The sequence below is a fragment of the Zalophus californianus genome, chromosome 4, assembly GCF_009762305.2.
Source record: "Zalophus californianus isolate mZalCal1 chromosome 4, mZalCal1.pri.v2, whole genome shotgun sequence".
In the NCBI taxonomy this organism is placed as follows: domain Eukaryota; kingdom Metazoa; phylum Chordata; class Mammalia; order Carnivora; family Otariidae; genus Zalophus; species Zalophus californianus.
Window position 1 is genome coordinate 183,427,099 of NC_045598.1, and position 18,103 is coordinate 183,445,201.

The 18,103-nt window shown below is 47.1% G+C and overlaps 1 protein-coding gene across 5 annotated transcripts in view; it reads right to left on the reverse strand.

Moving 5' to 3' along the window:
- ZFAT (zinc finger and AT-hook domain containing) overlaps positions 1-18,103 on the reverse strand; it is a 196,828-nt gene that overhangs the window by 77,600 nt on the left and 101,125 nt on the right. For all 5 annotated transcript variants that reach the window (XM_027611408.2, XM_027611429.2, XM_027611440.2 and 2 more), the window contains 2 exons: positions 16,806-16,955; positions 14,877-15,050 (listed from right to left, as the gene is read on the reverse strand). In XM_027611408.2, coding sequence (XP_027467209.1) covers positions 14,877-15,050; positions 16,806-16,955 — 324 coding nt within the window. The remainder of the gene's footprint in view (positions 1-14,876; positions 15,051-16,805; positions 16,956-18,103) is intronic.

Below are 18,103 nucleotides of genomic sequence, written 5' to 3' on the forward strand. Positions count from 1 at the left end.
ATGATTACAAAGAAAAAGGCGGTTTTGGTAAAAAGTGAATGCATTTTCCACACAACATATCTGGCTAGCTCTAGCTACCGAGCTACTGTCCAGGAGCAGCTGTGCTCCGACTTGATGTCCATGACCTCAGCCACGCACCCCCAAGCCTGGGGAGGCAGGCAGTGCTAACCCCTTACGGATGAGGAAGTAGGATCAAGAATCTGAGCAACTGGCGGGTTATGAAGTGGTCAGTGGCAGAGCCTGGATTTGGATCCCAAGTCCCTGTTCAGAGCCACATAACAATCCTTCAGCTAGTAAGGGTAGGACACCAATTCCCCAAAGGGAACAAAGAATTTATAACAGCAAGAGATGTATCCGTACCATAAAGGCCATCGCACAGGATGGTGGCCCATGAGAAAGGGGTGCCCAAGAAGGGCCACTGGCAGCGGAAGCGCATTCTTTCTGGCTCGGTCCAGCTCGTCCCGTGTGACCCTGGGCTCGCTCTTCTCTGCAACTTAGAGGCTTCATTAAAAGCATGTGGAGGTCACCCCTGTGTGCTCCACGGATGGACTCAGACAGTGGGTGGCAAGCACCTGAAAAGTAGCCCTGAAGAGATGAGGCTGAGGGCAGATGCAGGTGCCCCGGGAGGGGGCCCTTCCGCACCACGGTCACTCGGGACAGCTGTGGCGGTGCTCCCCCCAGTCCTATCTCTTGGACCTCCCTGGCGTTCTCTGGGACAATTCAGGGATGGGGCTAATTAAGCCAGCCTAAGATAATATACCTTAACCAGAAAAAATAAAAACAGAACAGGGGAAACTGATAAAGTACAAGTAATTATAGTTTCAAAGAGTCTACAAAAGGCCTTCCTCACCTTGCCCCCAAGCAACCTCTCTGGCTTCTCTCCACCGGAGCAAACTGTGACCCCTTGCAATGGCTGGCAAGACCCCCGAAGGTGGGCTCTCTGTTACTTCTCTAAGCTCAGGAACAACGCCCCTGCCCCCTGCACTCCACTCCGAGGACAGAGCACAATCCCCACCCCCAGACCTCTGTACCTACCATCACCAGGGCCTGGGACGCCCTTCCCAGATCCCCCCACCACCATCCCATTTATAACTATAGTCGCTTTTAGGGATTCATTTTCGGAACTCATCTTGTAACATTTTCGTGTTGAAACTGAATTGTCTCATATTCATATTTTCATTTTCCTATTTCAAGGTTCTCAATATGAAATATTTTCATACCTCAATTGTACTATGCCACATATTTTGATTTATCTTACATTTAGCTTCGTGACAGTGGGAGCTTTCGGGTTTTGTTCTGTTGTTCTTGCGTCGTCCCCTGTTGTATCCAAGAGGCTCATCGATTCATCTCTGGCTGGTCGGTCTGGCACCTCTGCTGGGTTGTGGGTACTTTGGGGACAGGGATGGTACATCTCTCATTCCATGTCCCTGTGTCTAACAGGGGGCGCATACTGGCTGCAGGGCAAGCGGCGAGTTACAGGAGAGCCCCAACAAGGTGACTGCCCAGCCACACTCCCTCTCTCCCCACAACAGCCGTCACAAGAGGAAATGGAACGAAAACAGGCCTCTGTGAGGAAGTGACAGTCAAGTGACTAAGATGGGAGGATGAGGAAGACCAAGCCACATGAAGAGGAAGAAGTAACCAAACGCACACACAAAGCCCTCAAGTCTCTGGAAGCTCCCATGGTACCATTATAAGAAAGGCTCCTTTTCTGCTCCAGCAACCTCAAATGAGCCTCTTGTCAAGTGCAACCGAAAGAGCCCCAACAAACAGCTGTTGAATCAATCAGTGAACACATGAGCAGAAGACACCAAGACCCCAGAAAGCAAACAGATAAAAACAGGACTTAAACAATTCACCGAGAGGATTAATTAATTTCATTCATCAAAAGAAGTCCACTGATAGCAAACACTTACATACAGCACTATGAACGAGCCAATGTTATAAATGCTTTATGCAGATTAACTCAGTCCATCCATTTAACCCTCGAATTTACCTGTTCAATTGTCAGTTATCAAATAACTGAGAACGACAGTAACATGTTAAGATCTGACACACATTAAACCAAGAAACTGACCATTTCTAATAATAGGAGGCACCAAACGTGAAAGAGCGAAGCTGGAACGCTTCCATATTTCTGGCTCAATTTTTTGAAAGCAGCAAGTTGGCCATGTAACCCATGATTAAAACCACCGAGGCAAAATAGCCATCCCGCTCCCGGAAATGTGTCCTAAGGAATTAACTCAAAGGAAGGAGAAATTCATATGCAAGAAAGGGCTCCTTGCGAGTTAGTTTTAATGAGGAGAAAGCAGAAAATAACAGACTGTCCAAAAATAAGGGACTGGTTATGCAGCTCATGGATCGCCCACCACCTTAGTGAGACACTACACAACCCCTAAATGTAATATTCATGGACTCTGCAGCAACAAACAATTACAATCATTAATTTTAAGGCTAGAAGAATGACATCTACGCTTTAACTACAACTATGTAATCAGTCCAGATGAAAATGAATAATGATTGAAAAGATTTTGTTTTTTTAAGTAGGCTCCATGCCCAGCATGGAGCCCAACACAGGGCTTGAACTCATGACCCTGAGTTCAAGACCTGAGCTGAGACTGAGAGTCAGACGCTTCATGGACTGAGCCACCCAGGCACCCCGAGAAAGAATTTTTAAAAGAATAATTTATGTTAGGTGACAGAATTGTGGGCACACTTCTAGAAAGGGATTAGATCTTTGTGACTCTTGTTTTAATGTTTTCTGTGCGACACAACAGCATTTTGGATAAATTAGCATCTGTCTCTGCAAGGCTGGGATGTTTCAGCCCACCTCCTATGAAATACAATTAACAAGACAGATCTTTAAACATGGAGCTATAAAATGGTATCAGTGGTTCCTGAACTTGACATTCGAGAGAGTTCACGGCCTTTTAAAGTGCTGCCCCAGCCTTGCCTAGCTGTACGCTGATTTGCAGTGCTCCCTTTGAGCAGGCATCTGTGCCCATCTTATTCACGAAGACAAGACAGTGGCCTAACTTGGTGAGTAATCGCAGAGGTGGTCATCTCTTATCTTTTGGGGCATGATTTACCTTTTGCCAACAGTCAGAAGTCATTCTGAGCCAAGTCCTGTCAGCGAGGGGGACAAAAGAGAGCGGAGCCCTACCACTTTCTGGAGAAACACTCTTGAGGAAAGACCTCCGAGCTGACTACAAAAACATTGCCACAGTGAAGAAGGGGAACTGCAGGGGCAGTCTTCCCAGCCACAAGCCACAGCATGTAGGATCTCCGTTACGTAGGATACTCTTATTTGACCCAGAGGCCCAGAAGGTCAGAATCATAACCACCTAGATGAACCTCACAAATAATGTTAAAGGGAAGAAGCCAGACCCAAAAGCGCATGTATTGTATGAATTGGTTTAAATGGAGTTCAAAGACAGGCAAGATCAAGTTACAGTGTTACAGGTCCAGGCAGCTGCAACCCTGAGGAGGAAAGGGGTGGCTGGTGGGGAGGGTGAGGCAGACTTCAAAGGGGCAGGCAGTGTCCTGTGTCTTATCCTGGGATGTAGTGACGTGGGTGAGCTGCCCTTGTGATAACCCAGTCGGCTGCATATTTCTGCGTGTATGATACTTTAATTTTAAAAAAAGTAAGGGGAAAAAAAAAAACCACCACGAGAACAAAACAGTCTACCTTCCCCAGAAGGGGCTCAGGAAGTGGTGCCGAATGAGTTCAAGAAAGAAAAGATGTGTCAGGCGGTTCAAAGAGAAAGTCTGAGAGTTGCAGCACAGCCTGTGGATTCCTTCGCTAATGCTGCAGGTGGTAAGGAAAAAGATACCATCAGCATTATCTGCCCCTGTGACTTTCAGTTCAGCATCCTTCTGAGAGCCAGGCTGGCTGCAGCTTTTCCACTGCAGACACTGCGGCTCATTCTGGAAGCACCACAATTTACCACCAGCTCCTAGTTCCCTCAAAAGGTGTGATCCCGTACAGCCCCCCTTCAAAGATGGGACAGTAGGGGGGAAAGGTCATCTCCACGACGTCTGTTCATCCCTCTGTCTTCCAGTTTTCCTTGGCAGGGGTCTGTTTCTCTGGTAACACGAGCTCTCCAGCCCACGCTCCACGGCTGACTGGCTGATGGACCAAAGCTGACCTCTGACCTGTGGAGCACTGGCTGGCCCTGGTGACAGGATGTTGCCTGAACACAAGTAGCACCAGACAGGAAAGGAGAGCCCTGGGTCTGGTGTCCAGCAATCCTGAGAAGTTCCCTTTACTCAGGTCTTACTCAGCCTGCCATGTTAGGATAGAGGAGGCAAGATTTGGAGGGAGGGAGGGAGCAGGAAGGACAGAACAGAAGTCCTTGTGACTCTGCCTTGAGCTGGATGAAGAGAGAGGTGCCCCCAACCCTGGGGGATGTGAGACTGCCCTTCCTGTTGAAGTTCTTTCTGCTCTGGAGGGAAGGATGAATGTGCAAGGAGGAGGGCGGGAGAGCCAATGAACGGCTGTCTTGCTGTGTACGCTGTGCCCCAGCAGGAGGCTATCCCAAGTAGAGGGGAGCAGTATTTACCCCACACATGCCGGCAGCTGTTGCGGGGGCTCCCTCCAGGATATACGTAGCCCCCAGCCTGGTGGCCAGCCCTTAGAAAACGCATGGTATCCTGGTGAGGACGTGCCCTGGTACTCTGTTGGTGGGAATGTAAAATGGTGCCACCACGATGCAAAACAATATGGAGGTTCCTCAAAAAATTAAAAATAGGTCTCCCATACCATCCACTATTTACTACCTAGCAATTCCACTACTGGGTATACCCAAAGAACGGATTTCAAAGAGCTATCTGCACTCCCAAGTTGATTACAGCCTTAGTCACAGTAGTCAAGACATGGAAACTAGCCAATGCTATCAGCGGATGAATGGACAATGAAGAAGTGGCATATATAAACCACGGAATATTATTATTCAGCCCCGAGAAAGGAGACTATCTTGCCATTTGCATCAACATGAATGGACCTTGAGGGCATTATGCTAAGTGAGGTAAGTCAGATAAAGAAAGCAAGTACTGTCTTCACTTCTCTGTGGAATCGAAAAATGTCAAACTTGACAAAAACAGAGTAAAACGGGGGTTACCAGGAGGTGGGGGGGGTAAAAACTGATGTTGCTGAAGGGCTCAAACTCACAAAGAGTAGTCAATAAGCCACAGTGAGCTAATGCACAGTAAAATGAATATAGACAATATTGTACTATAATGCAATGTGATAAATATTGTCACAATGGCAATATTTCATAATATAAATATGTAGCAAACCAATATACCGTACGCCTTAAATTTATTCAATGTTATATGTCAAATATATTCAATAAAATTAAAAAAACACTTAATCATAACCAAAATGTGATGTGATGGAGGTTAACTAACCTTACTGTGTTGATCATTTCACAATATATACACTCTACCAAATCACTATGTTGGACACCTTCAACTAATACAATGTTATGTCAATTACATCTCAATAAAACTAGAAAAACATACTTAAAAAAAAAAGAAAACGCACAGCACCTGTCAGCTTCCTTTGTGTCTCACTACACCCTCATCTGCTTGATGAGCTTCCCTGAGGAAGGTTCCAGCTGCTTACTTTAAATAGAGTTCTATATAAAACTAGGGAGAGGTGGAATGGTAGAAAAATCTCAAACCCTCCTGTGAAATAAAACCATGCCCTTTGTCTTCTGGCATCTGGAGTCCATCAGCACACAAAGGAAGACAGCGAGGGACCATTCCTTCTGACTCAAGGCACCTTGTTTGAAAACCTGTTAAATTAAATCACTTCTGCCAAATCAAATTTCCTATGTACCTCAAACTCGAAGAAGCACTAAAATACTTAAAGAAATTTGCATAAATCAGAACTATTACTAGTACTAATACCTAGAGGCATTAAGGTGAAAATATCTTATTATGACTGTTGATCCAGTCTTAACCGCAAAAGGTGATATTTTGCATAAGTAAATTTATCAGAACACTGACTTTACCTTTTCAACACTGATATTCTTTAAATATTAACTCTTGCACTGTGTCTTCCTAATGAGAGAATATCGGAGAGGAGAGAAATGGGACCTTTCCTAAATGACAGACGATGCAGATCCATCCTTACGCTATGTCCACAGTTGCTGAGAATATGAGAACACTGACCACAGAGGGAACAGGCACCTCTCACTTAATATGAACCCAAGTAATCTTCCCACAACCCCACTGTGGTAGGTAATGCCCTCCCCTGAGAGATATCCAAGTCCCAATCCCCAGAGCCTATTACCTTCCATGGCAAAAGGGATTTTGCAGATGTGACCAGGTTAAGGATCTTGAGATGGATTATCCTCTATCATCCAGGTGGGCTCAGTGAAATCATAAGAGTCCTTATGGAGACAGACAGGAGGGTCAGGGTCACGGAGGAGACATGATCATGGAAGCAGAGGCACAGCCAGGTCAGGAGGGCCTCGCTGCTGCCTTTGAACATGGAGGCAGGGGCTCATGAGCCAAAGGATACGGGCAGACTCTAGAAGCTAGAAAGGCTAGAAACAGATTCTCCCCTAGAGCCTCCAGGAGGAATGCAGTCGTGCTGACAACCTGCTTTTGGATCTCTGAGCTTTAGAGCTGTCACATCATAAATCTGTGTTGATTTAAGCCAGTAAACGTGTGGTCCTTTGTTACAGCGGCCATGGGAAACGAACGGGGAGGATGAAGCACGGGTTCAAGGTCACACAGGCAGGAAGTAGTTCCAACCTGGGGGTCTGCCCTGCTGCCTCTCCACATGGCCGGACACACCAGGGCGTGCTGCCGAAGGTAAGAAAACCTCCCCGAAGGAAGCGTAACACGTGTTGCAGCCGGTGGTTGGCGGAGCCCATCACCACAGCTCTCACATCTGCGGGGATGTGTACAATGGCAAATCAGGACAGAAATAGCTACGGCAGTAAAAATAAAGTTGAAGAAGCCTCTGTGCCTTAAGGGCTGAACTTCAGGCAACGGCAGACTTAAGAGACTGATGGTTCTCTGTAATGAGCACACCAGTTTTGATACAAGGAGGAATGCATCAGGCATGGGGAAGAAACAGACGGGGGCCAAAAGCCAGAGAAAAGAACAGAAAAGGGCGTGCACCCAACTGGATTGAGGTTACAGACGCTGGGCCAGGCATCTGCAACCTGCTGCTGAGACCCCTCTACCCTGGTGGGGTTTTAGGTCACCAACTTTCTTCAACAGTCAGATCTATACAGCAGTCTAAGCTAACTGTTCAGGAAGCTGTATGGTTCATTTTATCCCATGGGCTGTTATTTTTATGGTTTATAAAAACCTGAGAAGAAGAGTTTCAGGTGGACCCAGACAGGGTGCGCCCATGAAGTGACACGGACATCAGCCCGCCCTCTGCTGCCCATCACCCAGACACCTGCTGGTAAAGGTAAGCCATAGAAACCCACCGTGTCCATGCCCACCCCTGTCCCTTCACTTTGACCCCAGGGTGAGCTGGACAAAGGGTAAGAGGGTAAGGGTGCTGTGCAGAGACCAGGCTCACTGAAGCCTAGTACACGAACTTGGAAGGATCAACCAGCTGATTGCTTGGATACCATTTTCCATTGTTCAGCTTCCTGGTTCTAGAGTACATGTTTTTAGAAATAAAGGGGCTACTTTATCCTACAAGGACTCTGCTTATAGAGGAAGGAGGAGAAAAATAACTTCACACTTACATCTAGAATACTTCCATGTGTAGCCATGGGATCTCTTACTACAAACTGAAGGAGTGTGGGGAAAAATGGTACTTCCTCCACTCAGACCTAAGTTCCACACTCGACTCTCCACTTGTCTAATTATCATGCACACAAGAGTGCTTAAAGCTTGGAGAGAATTCCTCTTTTAAATTTTCCCAGAAAACTTCTTAACTCAAGTCTATGAGGGCAGGTTGGATGGGGCAGAGGGGAACCCAAAGGAATTAGCACCGAGCTTCGAAGAGCGTTTTATTTCATGACTAGGGGATTCTCATCGGATTACATAACAGAAAGGCACTGCACCATTTCACCTGCCCCATGTGCTGGGGGCGGCGGAATCCTGGGAAAGCCTCTACACCACACATGCGGAGGCCCTCTTTAAAATCGAAAAAGGGAAAATGTGCTACAGCATGACTTTTGCATGAAATTCTTTCATACTGCTGGCACACATGCAAAGGGTTTAATCAGGCCCTTTACAGGTCAATGTCTCTCTTTGTACATACTGACTGGCAAGCCTTTTTAACTGAAACCTCCACCCATCCTGACCTCTCCCTTCTGAGGCAAAGTAATGAGCCCCTCTGGGAAACAAACATGAATAAACAGGGACACATCACTTCAAGGAAGCCCATGAATGTGAAAAAAAATGGATTCGCAAGCAGGTAAAAGGGAGTGAGTACTCAGTTCCTTTTTACTTAATTGAGAGCAAGACGATTCATTTAAAAGTTCCTCTGCCGTATTTTAAAACATCCAATTCACAAGCATTTAATGTAATACAACTATGTGAGAGATGAGACGGGGAAAGTAATTGGCACTTTTTGAGTGCTTCTACATTCCAACTGCTGTCTGCAAGACACTTTACATTTTTTTCACTCATTCAACCAACGAACATTTATTGAGCACCTACTGTAAGCCAGGCATTGTTTTAGGTGCCAGGGATACAAGACAAAGCAAATGTAGTAGGTCAAGAGTCCCTGCTTGAGGAGTTTACAGTCAAGTGGAAAGTCATGAACAAGGAAATTAAAATGCACATTAGGGTCAGAGAAGGGCATGGACCCGGCAGATGTGAGCACACGAATGAGATGGATGCGTCTGGAAAGGGGACAGTCAGGGGAGAGCAGAGGGGAGGGTGGAGACAGAGGGGTGAGAGGGAGGCTCAGCCGGGCCGTCGCTCTGGCCGCTGTCTGGGAGCTGACGGGGGGGGCAAGGATTTGTCCAGCGGTGTGGACAAACGCCACCCCTCCAGGGTGCTGGGGAGGGAAAACTACGGGAGAACACACAGAAGGTGCTAACGGGCTTGGGCAGGGTGTGAACAGTCAAGAATGACCTGAGGTTTCTGACCCAAGCGACTGCCAAGGAGCGGCCACTGACAGACTCGGGTACAGGAGGGGTCAGCCAACTGTGGGCCCCCGGGCCAAATCCAGTCTGGTTCTGTAACAGCTGGGAGTTCAGAATGGTTTTTACATTTTTCAAGGTTTGTGAGAAGAAAACAAAACAAATTAAAAAAAAGACGATATGGCAGGAACCATATGTGGCACTCAAAATCTCAAATATTTACTATGTTTTTCCCCGAGTTTGGTGACCCTTGGCCTGCAGCAGGCGCAGGTCTGGGACAGATGAGCTGCTGAGTGTTGCCCAGGCTAAGTCTGAGGTGCCTTCTAGACGTGCAGGAGCAGATGCTGAGCGGGCAGTTGTACCCGCAGGGCTGGTGGAGCCTGGGGGAGAGGCCAGGGCTGGAGAAAGAAACTAGGAAGCCTTCCACATAACTAGTGTGTAAGCCTGGGGAGACTAGGGAGATGCCCCAGGGAACAAGCATAGAAGTGTGTGGACTTCCAAGAGCGGGAGGTCACAGTTAAGGCAGCCCCAGAAAAGGAGACCAAGAAGGAACAGCCAGAAGGGCAGGCGGAGCCCAGGTGAGCGGGGGGGGGGGGCACCTTCTGTCATTTGATCGTCCAGCCCATCGTCAGGCACAGGGCCATACTGATCCCCGTTTTACTGATAAGGAAACTGAGGTTCAGAAAAGTGACCTGACCAAGGCCACCCTATGAGGCAGTGGCAAGCAAGACTCAAAACTCAGGCCTCCGTAGCTCTGCCTACCCCACACAGCTTCTCTGTGGGACAAGCTGTTGAATCATTACCGATACAACGGATCCACTAAAACCCAAGTCGTTCCAGGCAGGTTTCAAAGCAATGTTTGCTTCTAAATAAAGAGCTAATTCTATGATTAGAGGCTGACAGCCTCAGCAAGGCAACCAAGTCCCCAGTACCAGCGTTTTTCCCTGAGGAACTCGAGGCACATGTGATGTCACATAGCTCTCAAGGGCATCCCTGGGGTGGGAGATGGTGTCCTCCCTTTGGTGGAGGGGAAGATATTTTTTTTGACTTGACCAAAGAGTCTCAAAGTTTATCCAAAGGAATAATAACTAAATGAGAAAACTAAGAGATGTCCATAAAAAATAAAAAAGGAATAACATATGTGTGCATAATCAAATTAGTTATAAAAATAACACCTAATAAAACAACGTACTAGAACAGATATTACTGAACAGACTAAAATCTCAGAACATGCCCAGCATCTTGAGAGACTGGCATTCCAAAATAAAATGAAAAGGACTGATTTCTCTATAAAGAAACTGAACTGAGTCAATTGAAAATTGTTTAAAAAAATAAAAAGATCCCTACCACATACCCCATACCAAAATAAATTTCAAGAATATTAATTTTAATAGATGTTATAAACTACAAAAGTAAAACTTGAAAAAAAATACAAAAGTTTCCCCTACCCTCCTACACTGTCGGTGGGAATGCAGGCTGATGCAGCCACTCTGGAAAACAGTATGGAGGTTCTTCTAAAAGTTGAAAATAGAAGTACCACACGATCCAGCAATTGCACTACTGGGTATTTACCCCAAAGATACAAATGTAGGGATCCGAAGGGGTACGTGCACCCCAATGTTTATAGCAGCAATGTCCACAATAGCCAAGCTGTGGAAAGAGCCAAGATGTCCATCGACAGATGAATGGATAAAGAAGAGGTGGTATGTATACACAATGGAATATTATGCAGCCATCAAAAGGAATGAGATCTTGCCATTTGCAATGTCGTGGATGGAACTGGAGGGTATTACGCTGAGCGAAATAAGTCAATCAGAGAAAGACATGTATCATATGACCTCACTGATATGAGGAATTCTTAATCTCAGGAAACAAACGGAGGGTTACTGGAGTGGTGGGGGGTGGGAGGGATTGAGTGATAGACATTGGAGAGGGTATGTGCTATGGTGAGCGCTGTGAAGTGTGCAAGACTGTTGAGTCACAGATCTATACCTCTGAAGCAAATAATACATTATATGGTTATAAAAAGAAGAAGATAGCAGAAGGGGAAGAATGAAGGGGGGGAAATCGGAAGGGGCGACGAACCATAAGAGACGATGGACTCTGAAAAACAAACTGAGGGTTCTAGAGGGGAGGGGGGAGGGGGATGGGTTAGCCTGGTGATGGGTATTAAAGAGGGCACGTACTGCATGGAGCACTGGGTGTTATGCACAAACAATGAATCATGGAACACTACATCAAGAACTAATGATGTGATGTATGGTGATTAACATAACATAATAAAAAGAAAAAAAGAAGTTTCCCTTAAGATGAGGGAGGTTCCTTTCAACACAGAGAAATCATGAAGAAAAAAAATAACAAAGGATAAGACTGATAAGTTTAAATATGCAAGGTTATTTAACTTCTGTATATAAAAAGATGTGGCAAATAAAATGAAAAAGCAAATATTAAGTTAGAGGGAAATATTTGCACAGTATGACAAACCACTGAGATACATACAAAAAGCTTTTAAGAATTATCAAAATAAAATATGACTGCTACCAAAAAAGTGGGTAGGAGATGCAACTAAGCTTTTTTTCCAAGCTTTTTAAAACTGAAAAGAAAAAGGAGGGCCGAGAGTTTGGTTACAGCTGCAAAGTAGATCATCCCTGGAGCTGGGACACCTAGCCTGTGATTGGTCACGCCACGTATCAAGCTGGCCTTTGAGAAAACATGAAACCATGGGAAATCCTTACCAGGAAGAGGGGGAAGAAGGGACCACCAGGTGAAGGGACCACCCTGCCCCTTAGCAAAGAGCATGGAGCTTAGACAGATCCAGGAGGTGGCAAGGTCTCTTGTCCTTACCCTGCCCCACCAAACTCAGGCCCACGTGGGGCAGAAAGGGGGCACAAAAGGCAGCAGGACCCCCATTCCGGTGCTCTTCTCACTGCACCTAACACGTGATGCCTTTCTTCCCAGACTGGTGAGTGTCTGGAAACAAGAGAAGACTTTACAAATACCTCAAACTCTCAAAAATGTCAGGAAAAAAAAAATTAAGAGAAACAATCCAAATTTCCTGTTTTGTTACAAAATATTTCATAATGCCTACAAGGCCTTTCCTCTTTGGGAAGGTTGTCTTACTGCTTTGAGGACACACCGTCGTTGCCCACCCAAGTTCCGTTCCCTGCTGAAGGGCTCAGGAAAGCAAGTGAAGTGACAGGTGGGAAGGGCTACGTGTGTCACTACAGACCCCGGCCCTCCCCTCCACATCCAACAGCGGTCGGTCCAGGGCCCCTGATTAGACATACACCCCATCTCCTCGAATCCTTTCAGGCCAGGACCCGGCCCCTGCCGGGCCCCAAGCGTGCCCTCCCAGACCCTGCCACCACAGCCCAGTGGACACCCCAGACCTCCTGAAGCTGACAACAGCTGCTTTTCATTAATGGTGCTGTATTATTTGGGATTTCAATGAATCATGTGCTTCCAAGTCAGGAAATATCAGTAAGGCTTATTGTTTGTGTAGGTACAGAATTCATGAATAATTACATGATTTAATGCTTTCATTACTCAGGGTAAGACTGCTTGATTGTCACTGCATTTTTAATTATTTTGCTTATGGATTTTCTTATTCTTATTCTTATTTCTTATAAGCACATTGCTTAGGTCTGAATAGTTACAGCTCTGGCCTTCGTTCAGCCTTAGGCAAGCCCTGGATCTTCAGTTCTAACGAAGCCTAGCTAAGCATGTGGCCTCTCCATAAGCCCCTCAAGCTCACCCAGATGCACACACAACAGGATGGATTCCCTAAGACATTCTTAAAATAAAGGTATGACCTAATGGCTATATCATCGTCTAAGTTCTAAAATCGAAAACAGCCTGTTGAAATCACTCGGATTTTTGTGGTAAACTCCAATTTTTGTATATAATTGTGCTAAAATAACAATATATTTATAAATATGGTTTATTAATCTCATTACATAGAATACTGACAAGACCTTGCCACAACTGGGGTTTTTAAAGGAAAATAAAAAATGCGAAAGGCCTTTTATGGTTTAGCTGCCTGTCCTTTTTTTTATTTAAATTCAATTAGCCACCATATAGTACATTAGTTTTTGATGTAGTGTTCAATGATACCCTAAGTTGTGTATAACACCCAGTGCTCGTTACATCACATGCCCTCCTTAATGCCCATCACCCAGTTAACCCATCCCCCCACCTCCATTTCCACAACCCTCAGTTTGTTTCCCACAGGCAAGAGTCTCTCATGGTTTGGTTCCCTCTCTGATTTCTTCCCATTCAGTTTTTCCTCCCTTCCCCTATGATCCTCTGCACTACTACATATATTCCACATACGCATGAAATCAAATGATAATTGACTTTCTCTGCTTGACTGATTTCACTTAGCATAATCCCCTCTAGTTCCATCCATTTCAATGCACATGGTGGGTGTTCATCCTTTCTGATGGCTGAGTAATAATATTCCATCGTATATATGTACCACATCTTCTTCATCCATTCGTCTTTTGAAGGGCATCTCGGCTCCTTCCACAGTTTGGCTACTGCAGACATTGCTGCTATGAACACTGGGGTGCAGGTGGCCCTTCTTTTCACTACATCTGTATCTTTGGGGTAAATACCCAGTAGTGCAATTCCCGGATCAGAGCTAGGTAGCTCTATTTTTAACTTCCTGAGCAACCTCCATACTGTTTCCCAGAGTGGCTACACCAGCTTGCATTCCCACCAACAGTGTAAGAGGGTTCCCCTTTCTCTGCATCCTCTCCAACATTTGTTCCTCCCTGTCTTATTACTTTTAGCCATTCTGACTAGTGTAAGGTGGTATCTCATGGTGGCTTTGATTTGTATTTCCCTGATGACTAGTGATGTGGAGCATTTTTTCATGTGTCTGTTGGCCATTTGTATGTATTCTTTGGAGAAGTGTCTATTCGTGTCTTCTGCCCATTTCTTGACTGGATTATTTGAGTGAAAAGTTCTTTACAGATCTTGGATACCTAGCTGCCTGTCTTCCTAAAACGATTCTGCTTTTCTTCCCTACATCCTGCCCCTCTCAGGGAGACTTTACTGGCCACTGTGAGCACTGCCTACCGCCTCCCCTGCCCTCACCGATTCACACCCTTCTCCGCAGGGCTGCTGAGCCCCCTTCTATCACAGCACCCACCTTCAGCACGGCCTGCAGGCTTCTCTTACTCCCCACCACTCCTTAGTGGCAGAAACTGCTCCTTACTGACCCTATACCCCAGGCATGGCTGGGACAATGGTAAGAACTCAACCAACGGTTCTTCAGAATGAATGAAATTAGAAATCCACTTAAGTGTACTTCATTAAGGTCAAATTTGCCCAAGTATTGTTTGTATTTTAAACTGAGCCCCTGAGGTGGCTTGGATGATAAGCATCCACTTGGAAACATCGGGTCAGGTGCGATCATGGCTGCCCCTCAAGGTCCTCAGGTTCAGGTGAGGATGGAGGGCTGAAGAGGACTGAAAACTTTCAGATCAAGGCCTCCTGAGGGTGTCTTATTCCCTGAAGCCACGTCCCCTCCACACCCACCCACCCATGCGCACACACACGTGCACGCACGCACACTACCCAGCACTGGGGGAGGTCAGGCAGGGCTCCAGTCCGGAACACGGGGCAAATGAGGAGGCAGGGGAGTTCTTTTTGCTCTCTTTCAGAATCGAAATTCTAAAAGACCCAGGTCTTTCTTGCCCACAGACACATCTGCCCTTTCTGCTGGTCTTGGGATGCCAGCCTCAAACCCCACTTTCAAGAGGGGAAAAAACTCACTATGCTATGGAGTCATTTACTTACCATCAGCAGTGTGAAGGAGCTTGTGACTTTTCAACGTCCCTTTCGATTTGAATTTCTTGCCACACATGTCACATAGGTGGGTTTTCTCAGTGCTATGACGATTCATATGAGCCTTGAGGTTACTCTTGCTGCGAGTTGCATACTCACACAAAGAACATTTGAAGGGTTTCACACCTACCAGAGGAGGGGGAAGGGGAATATATATATAAATAAATAAAATCACACAAACACACACCTATTTATATGGGTGTGCATATATGCGTGCATCCAAAGGATATATGTGCATATCCATGTCGAACAAAGCAGTGCCTACCCCCAGACTCGCCGCACACGGGCCTTGCATGCTCTCACCCATGCCGTTCCTCCCGACGGCCACGCCCTGTCCCCCTCATTCTGCCAGGGCCTCCCCCGTGCAGCTTTTTCTGGCTTGCCCAAGCCAATGCCCTCGGTGCCCTCTCAGCATCCTCACGTCCTGAACTCCCTGCTAGCCGTACTGCTGTAGTGCATTGGGAGTCATCCGTACCTGCCTCTCCCCACAGTCTGGGAACTCCTCGTGGGCACAGACCCCCAAGCAGTGTCTGCAGCACACAGTCATTATATTCAACTGAATGGAGATAAGCTGACCGAAATTAAAGTAAACAAGGACCTGTGCAGAAATCAATGGGATCATGCCCCCAGGATCAGATGGGAAAGCACTTTTTCATGAACTGAGCAAAGCCTTAGGACACGAGCTGTTGTTGGGCTAAACGTTTGGACTGTGGGGCATCCTGGCTGCTCCCCCTTCACTCGACAAACACCTCCTGAGGACCTACTCTGGAGCACACACTGAGGGGGCTCTGAAGCTGAGAAGCCACGGCCCCTGCAGCCGCCGTCTGGAGGGAGATGTAAAGCAATAAGGCCGTGACACCCAGTGCAACGCGCACAGGGAGAGGGATGATGTGCCCAACACTGAGCACGGGAGGACCTGGCACCCTGCACATCCAGCATTTCCAGCCCTTGTCTACAGGACTCAAGACTTTGCAGCTAAGGAAATCGAGGCTTCACCGAGGCTGCGGGGTGTGCCCAGGGCACAGAGGGCAGGTGCATGTGTCCGGGTAAACGAACAGTGCCTCCCAAACTTGGCTTTGAGCTCTGCTCCTTCTGCCCTTCTCTGGATCCCTACTCCACCATTTACTGAACTGTTCACCTCTCCCTTCCTGACGGTGCTTCCCCCAAGACCTGAGAACAGGTGTTTCTCTCCTCCCCCCTGAAAACACTCCATCCTTCGTATTCTCCAGGAACCCTCTGCCTGCAGCACTCCAGCTCCCTAACTCACAGGCAGGACCTCAGCAAATGTCCGGAAGGGCTCCCCCGGACGCTGGCTCTGAGCCTCATCCTCACAAGCGCTGCGTCCTTACAGCAGGAAGCCAAGTTGGTGGCCTGCTGTCTCCAACAACCTCCTGACCTCCAACTGCCCGACGTCCCAGAGCGTGTTCCCCGCACTTCCCTTCACAGGCAAGCACCCCTAAAGCACAGCTTATCTTCCTCCCTCTGCTCCATCTCCACGCAGCTCTCCCGCCTTCTGGATTCTTCCTCCACAATGCTGGACCACAGGCCTCTCTGCCGTCCTCTTCACCTTTGTTCACTTGTAACCCCAATACCTGCTGAGTGTCTACCACGCCAGCGCAGACGTCATGGGGATCTAGCTCACTGCGATTCCAGCAAAAGCTCTGAACAACCGCACACCTCTGTCACTGCAATGGCAACTGAACAGGGAGGGACTGAAATCACCGAGCTTAGCTGGCTCATGGATACGTTTCTCAGGAAGCCGAAGGACGTCTAACTGCCAGGCACACAACGAGATGGCTTCCTCCTAACGTACGTATGCCCACACGAAGCATGGAGGCACAAAACTAAAAGGGGGCTCTACCTTGAGAGAGGAATACTCACCTTCGTGAGCCCAAATATGACGCTGAAGGTCGGAGCCATTCTTCATGAAATAGAAATCACAGTACGGGCACTTCATGGCTCGCTTCCCAATCAGACCTTTCAGCTGAACCCTCCTCCCGAGAACCTCAGAAATGGTGCTCATGGACACCTCTAGAAGAAAAGCAGGGGGATCATCAGGCGCCAAAGAGGATCGGCTCCCGCGAGACGTACGTGAACCTCGTGACCGCGCCCCAGTGCCGTGGCCGGTCCCAGCGGTGCTCAGGTGACCGATCGAGATGTGCCCCCCCGCAGTCACGCAGTAGGACTTTTGCCTAAAAATTGAACCAGAGTCGAATCAAGGCTCAGATCTAAATATCCGTGAGCATAAAATGTGAGGGATGGAGAAACAAGACCAGGAAGCACCGTCAGACAAATGCAAGACACGAAATCACCTACAGGAAAAGTGGCCCAGTCCCTCCAAGAAACTGGTGTCACGGGAACAAAAGTGGGATGGGGTGAATCACAGAATATGAGGAACTCACGTCATGTAACGACTAGAAGCAAAATGCCTGGGTCTTGACTCAAAAGGGTCTTGTGTCGACTAAGGAAATTTTAAATGAGCTAATACTAGGCGGTAATAAAGAATCAGCATTAATTCTGTCTGTTTTAAGGGTGACCTAGTGTTTATGCTCCCAAAACACCATGATCAGCATCCCAAAGTTCTTTTATGGGGAAATTATGTATGTGCAGGACCTACTTTAAGATACTCTAGAACAAAGAGTCTGGAGGGTCAATACACAAAACAATGCACAGTCTGACAAAATGCACAGGAGTGTGGCAGCTGAGCTGCTGCAGATCCGTGGGGGCTCCTCATATTATCCTGTTTTGTATATATTTGAAGTTTAGACCAAAGACAAAGCACACCTCACATCTGTTCATGAGAAAGCGTGGCCAGTTTAAATGAGCACCCTCAGCTCACACTGGACACATGCTGACACGGCAGAACGAGGCCATCAGAGAATCCCATAACCCACGTGTTCCCACACAGATGGTCTTAAGGCTCCATCTGTGCCGAGATAAAACGTGAGTGTTGGTGAACTCTGTTATTTCTTTACTTTTCTCCAGTATCGTTTATAATCAGCGAGTCAGTGCCCTAGCACAGGAGCAGATACAAAATAAAGCAGATGCAAAAGGGACATGGACGCTGGGAAAGGTGCACCCGGCTTACACATTCCTCATTTATACCACGCACAGTGCTCTCGGGCCTGCCCAATGTGACACCGGGGACCTGAGGCTAGACCTTAACAATGGCAGCCCTT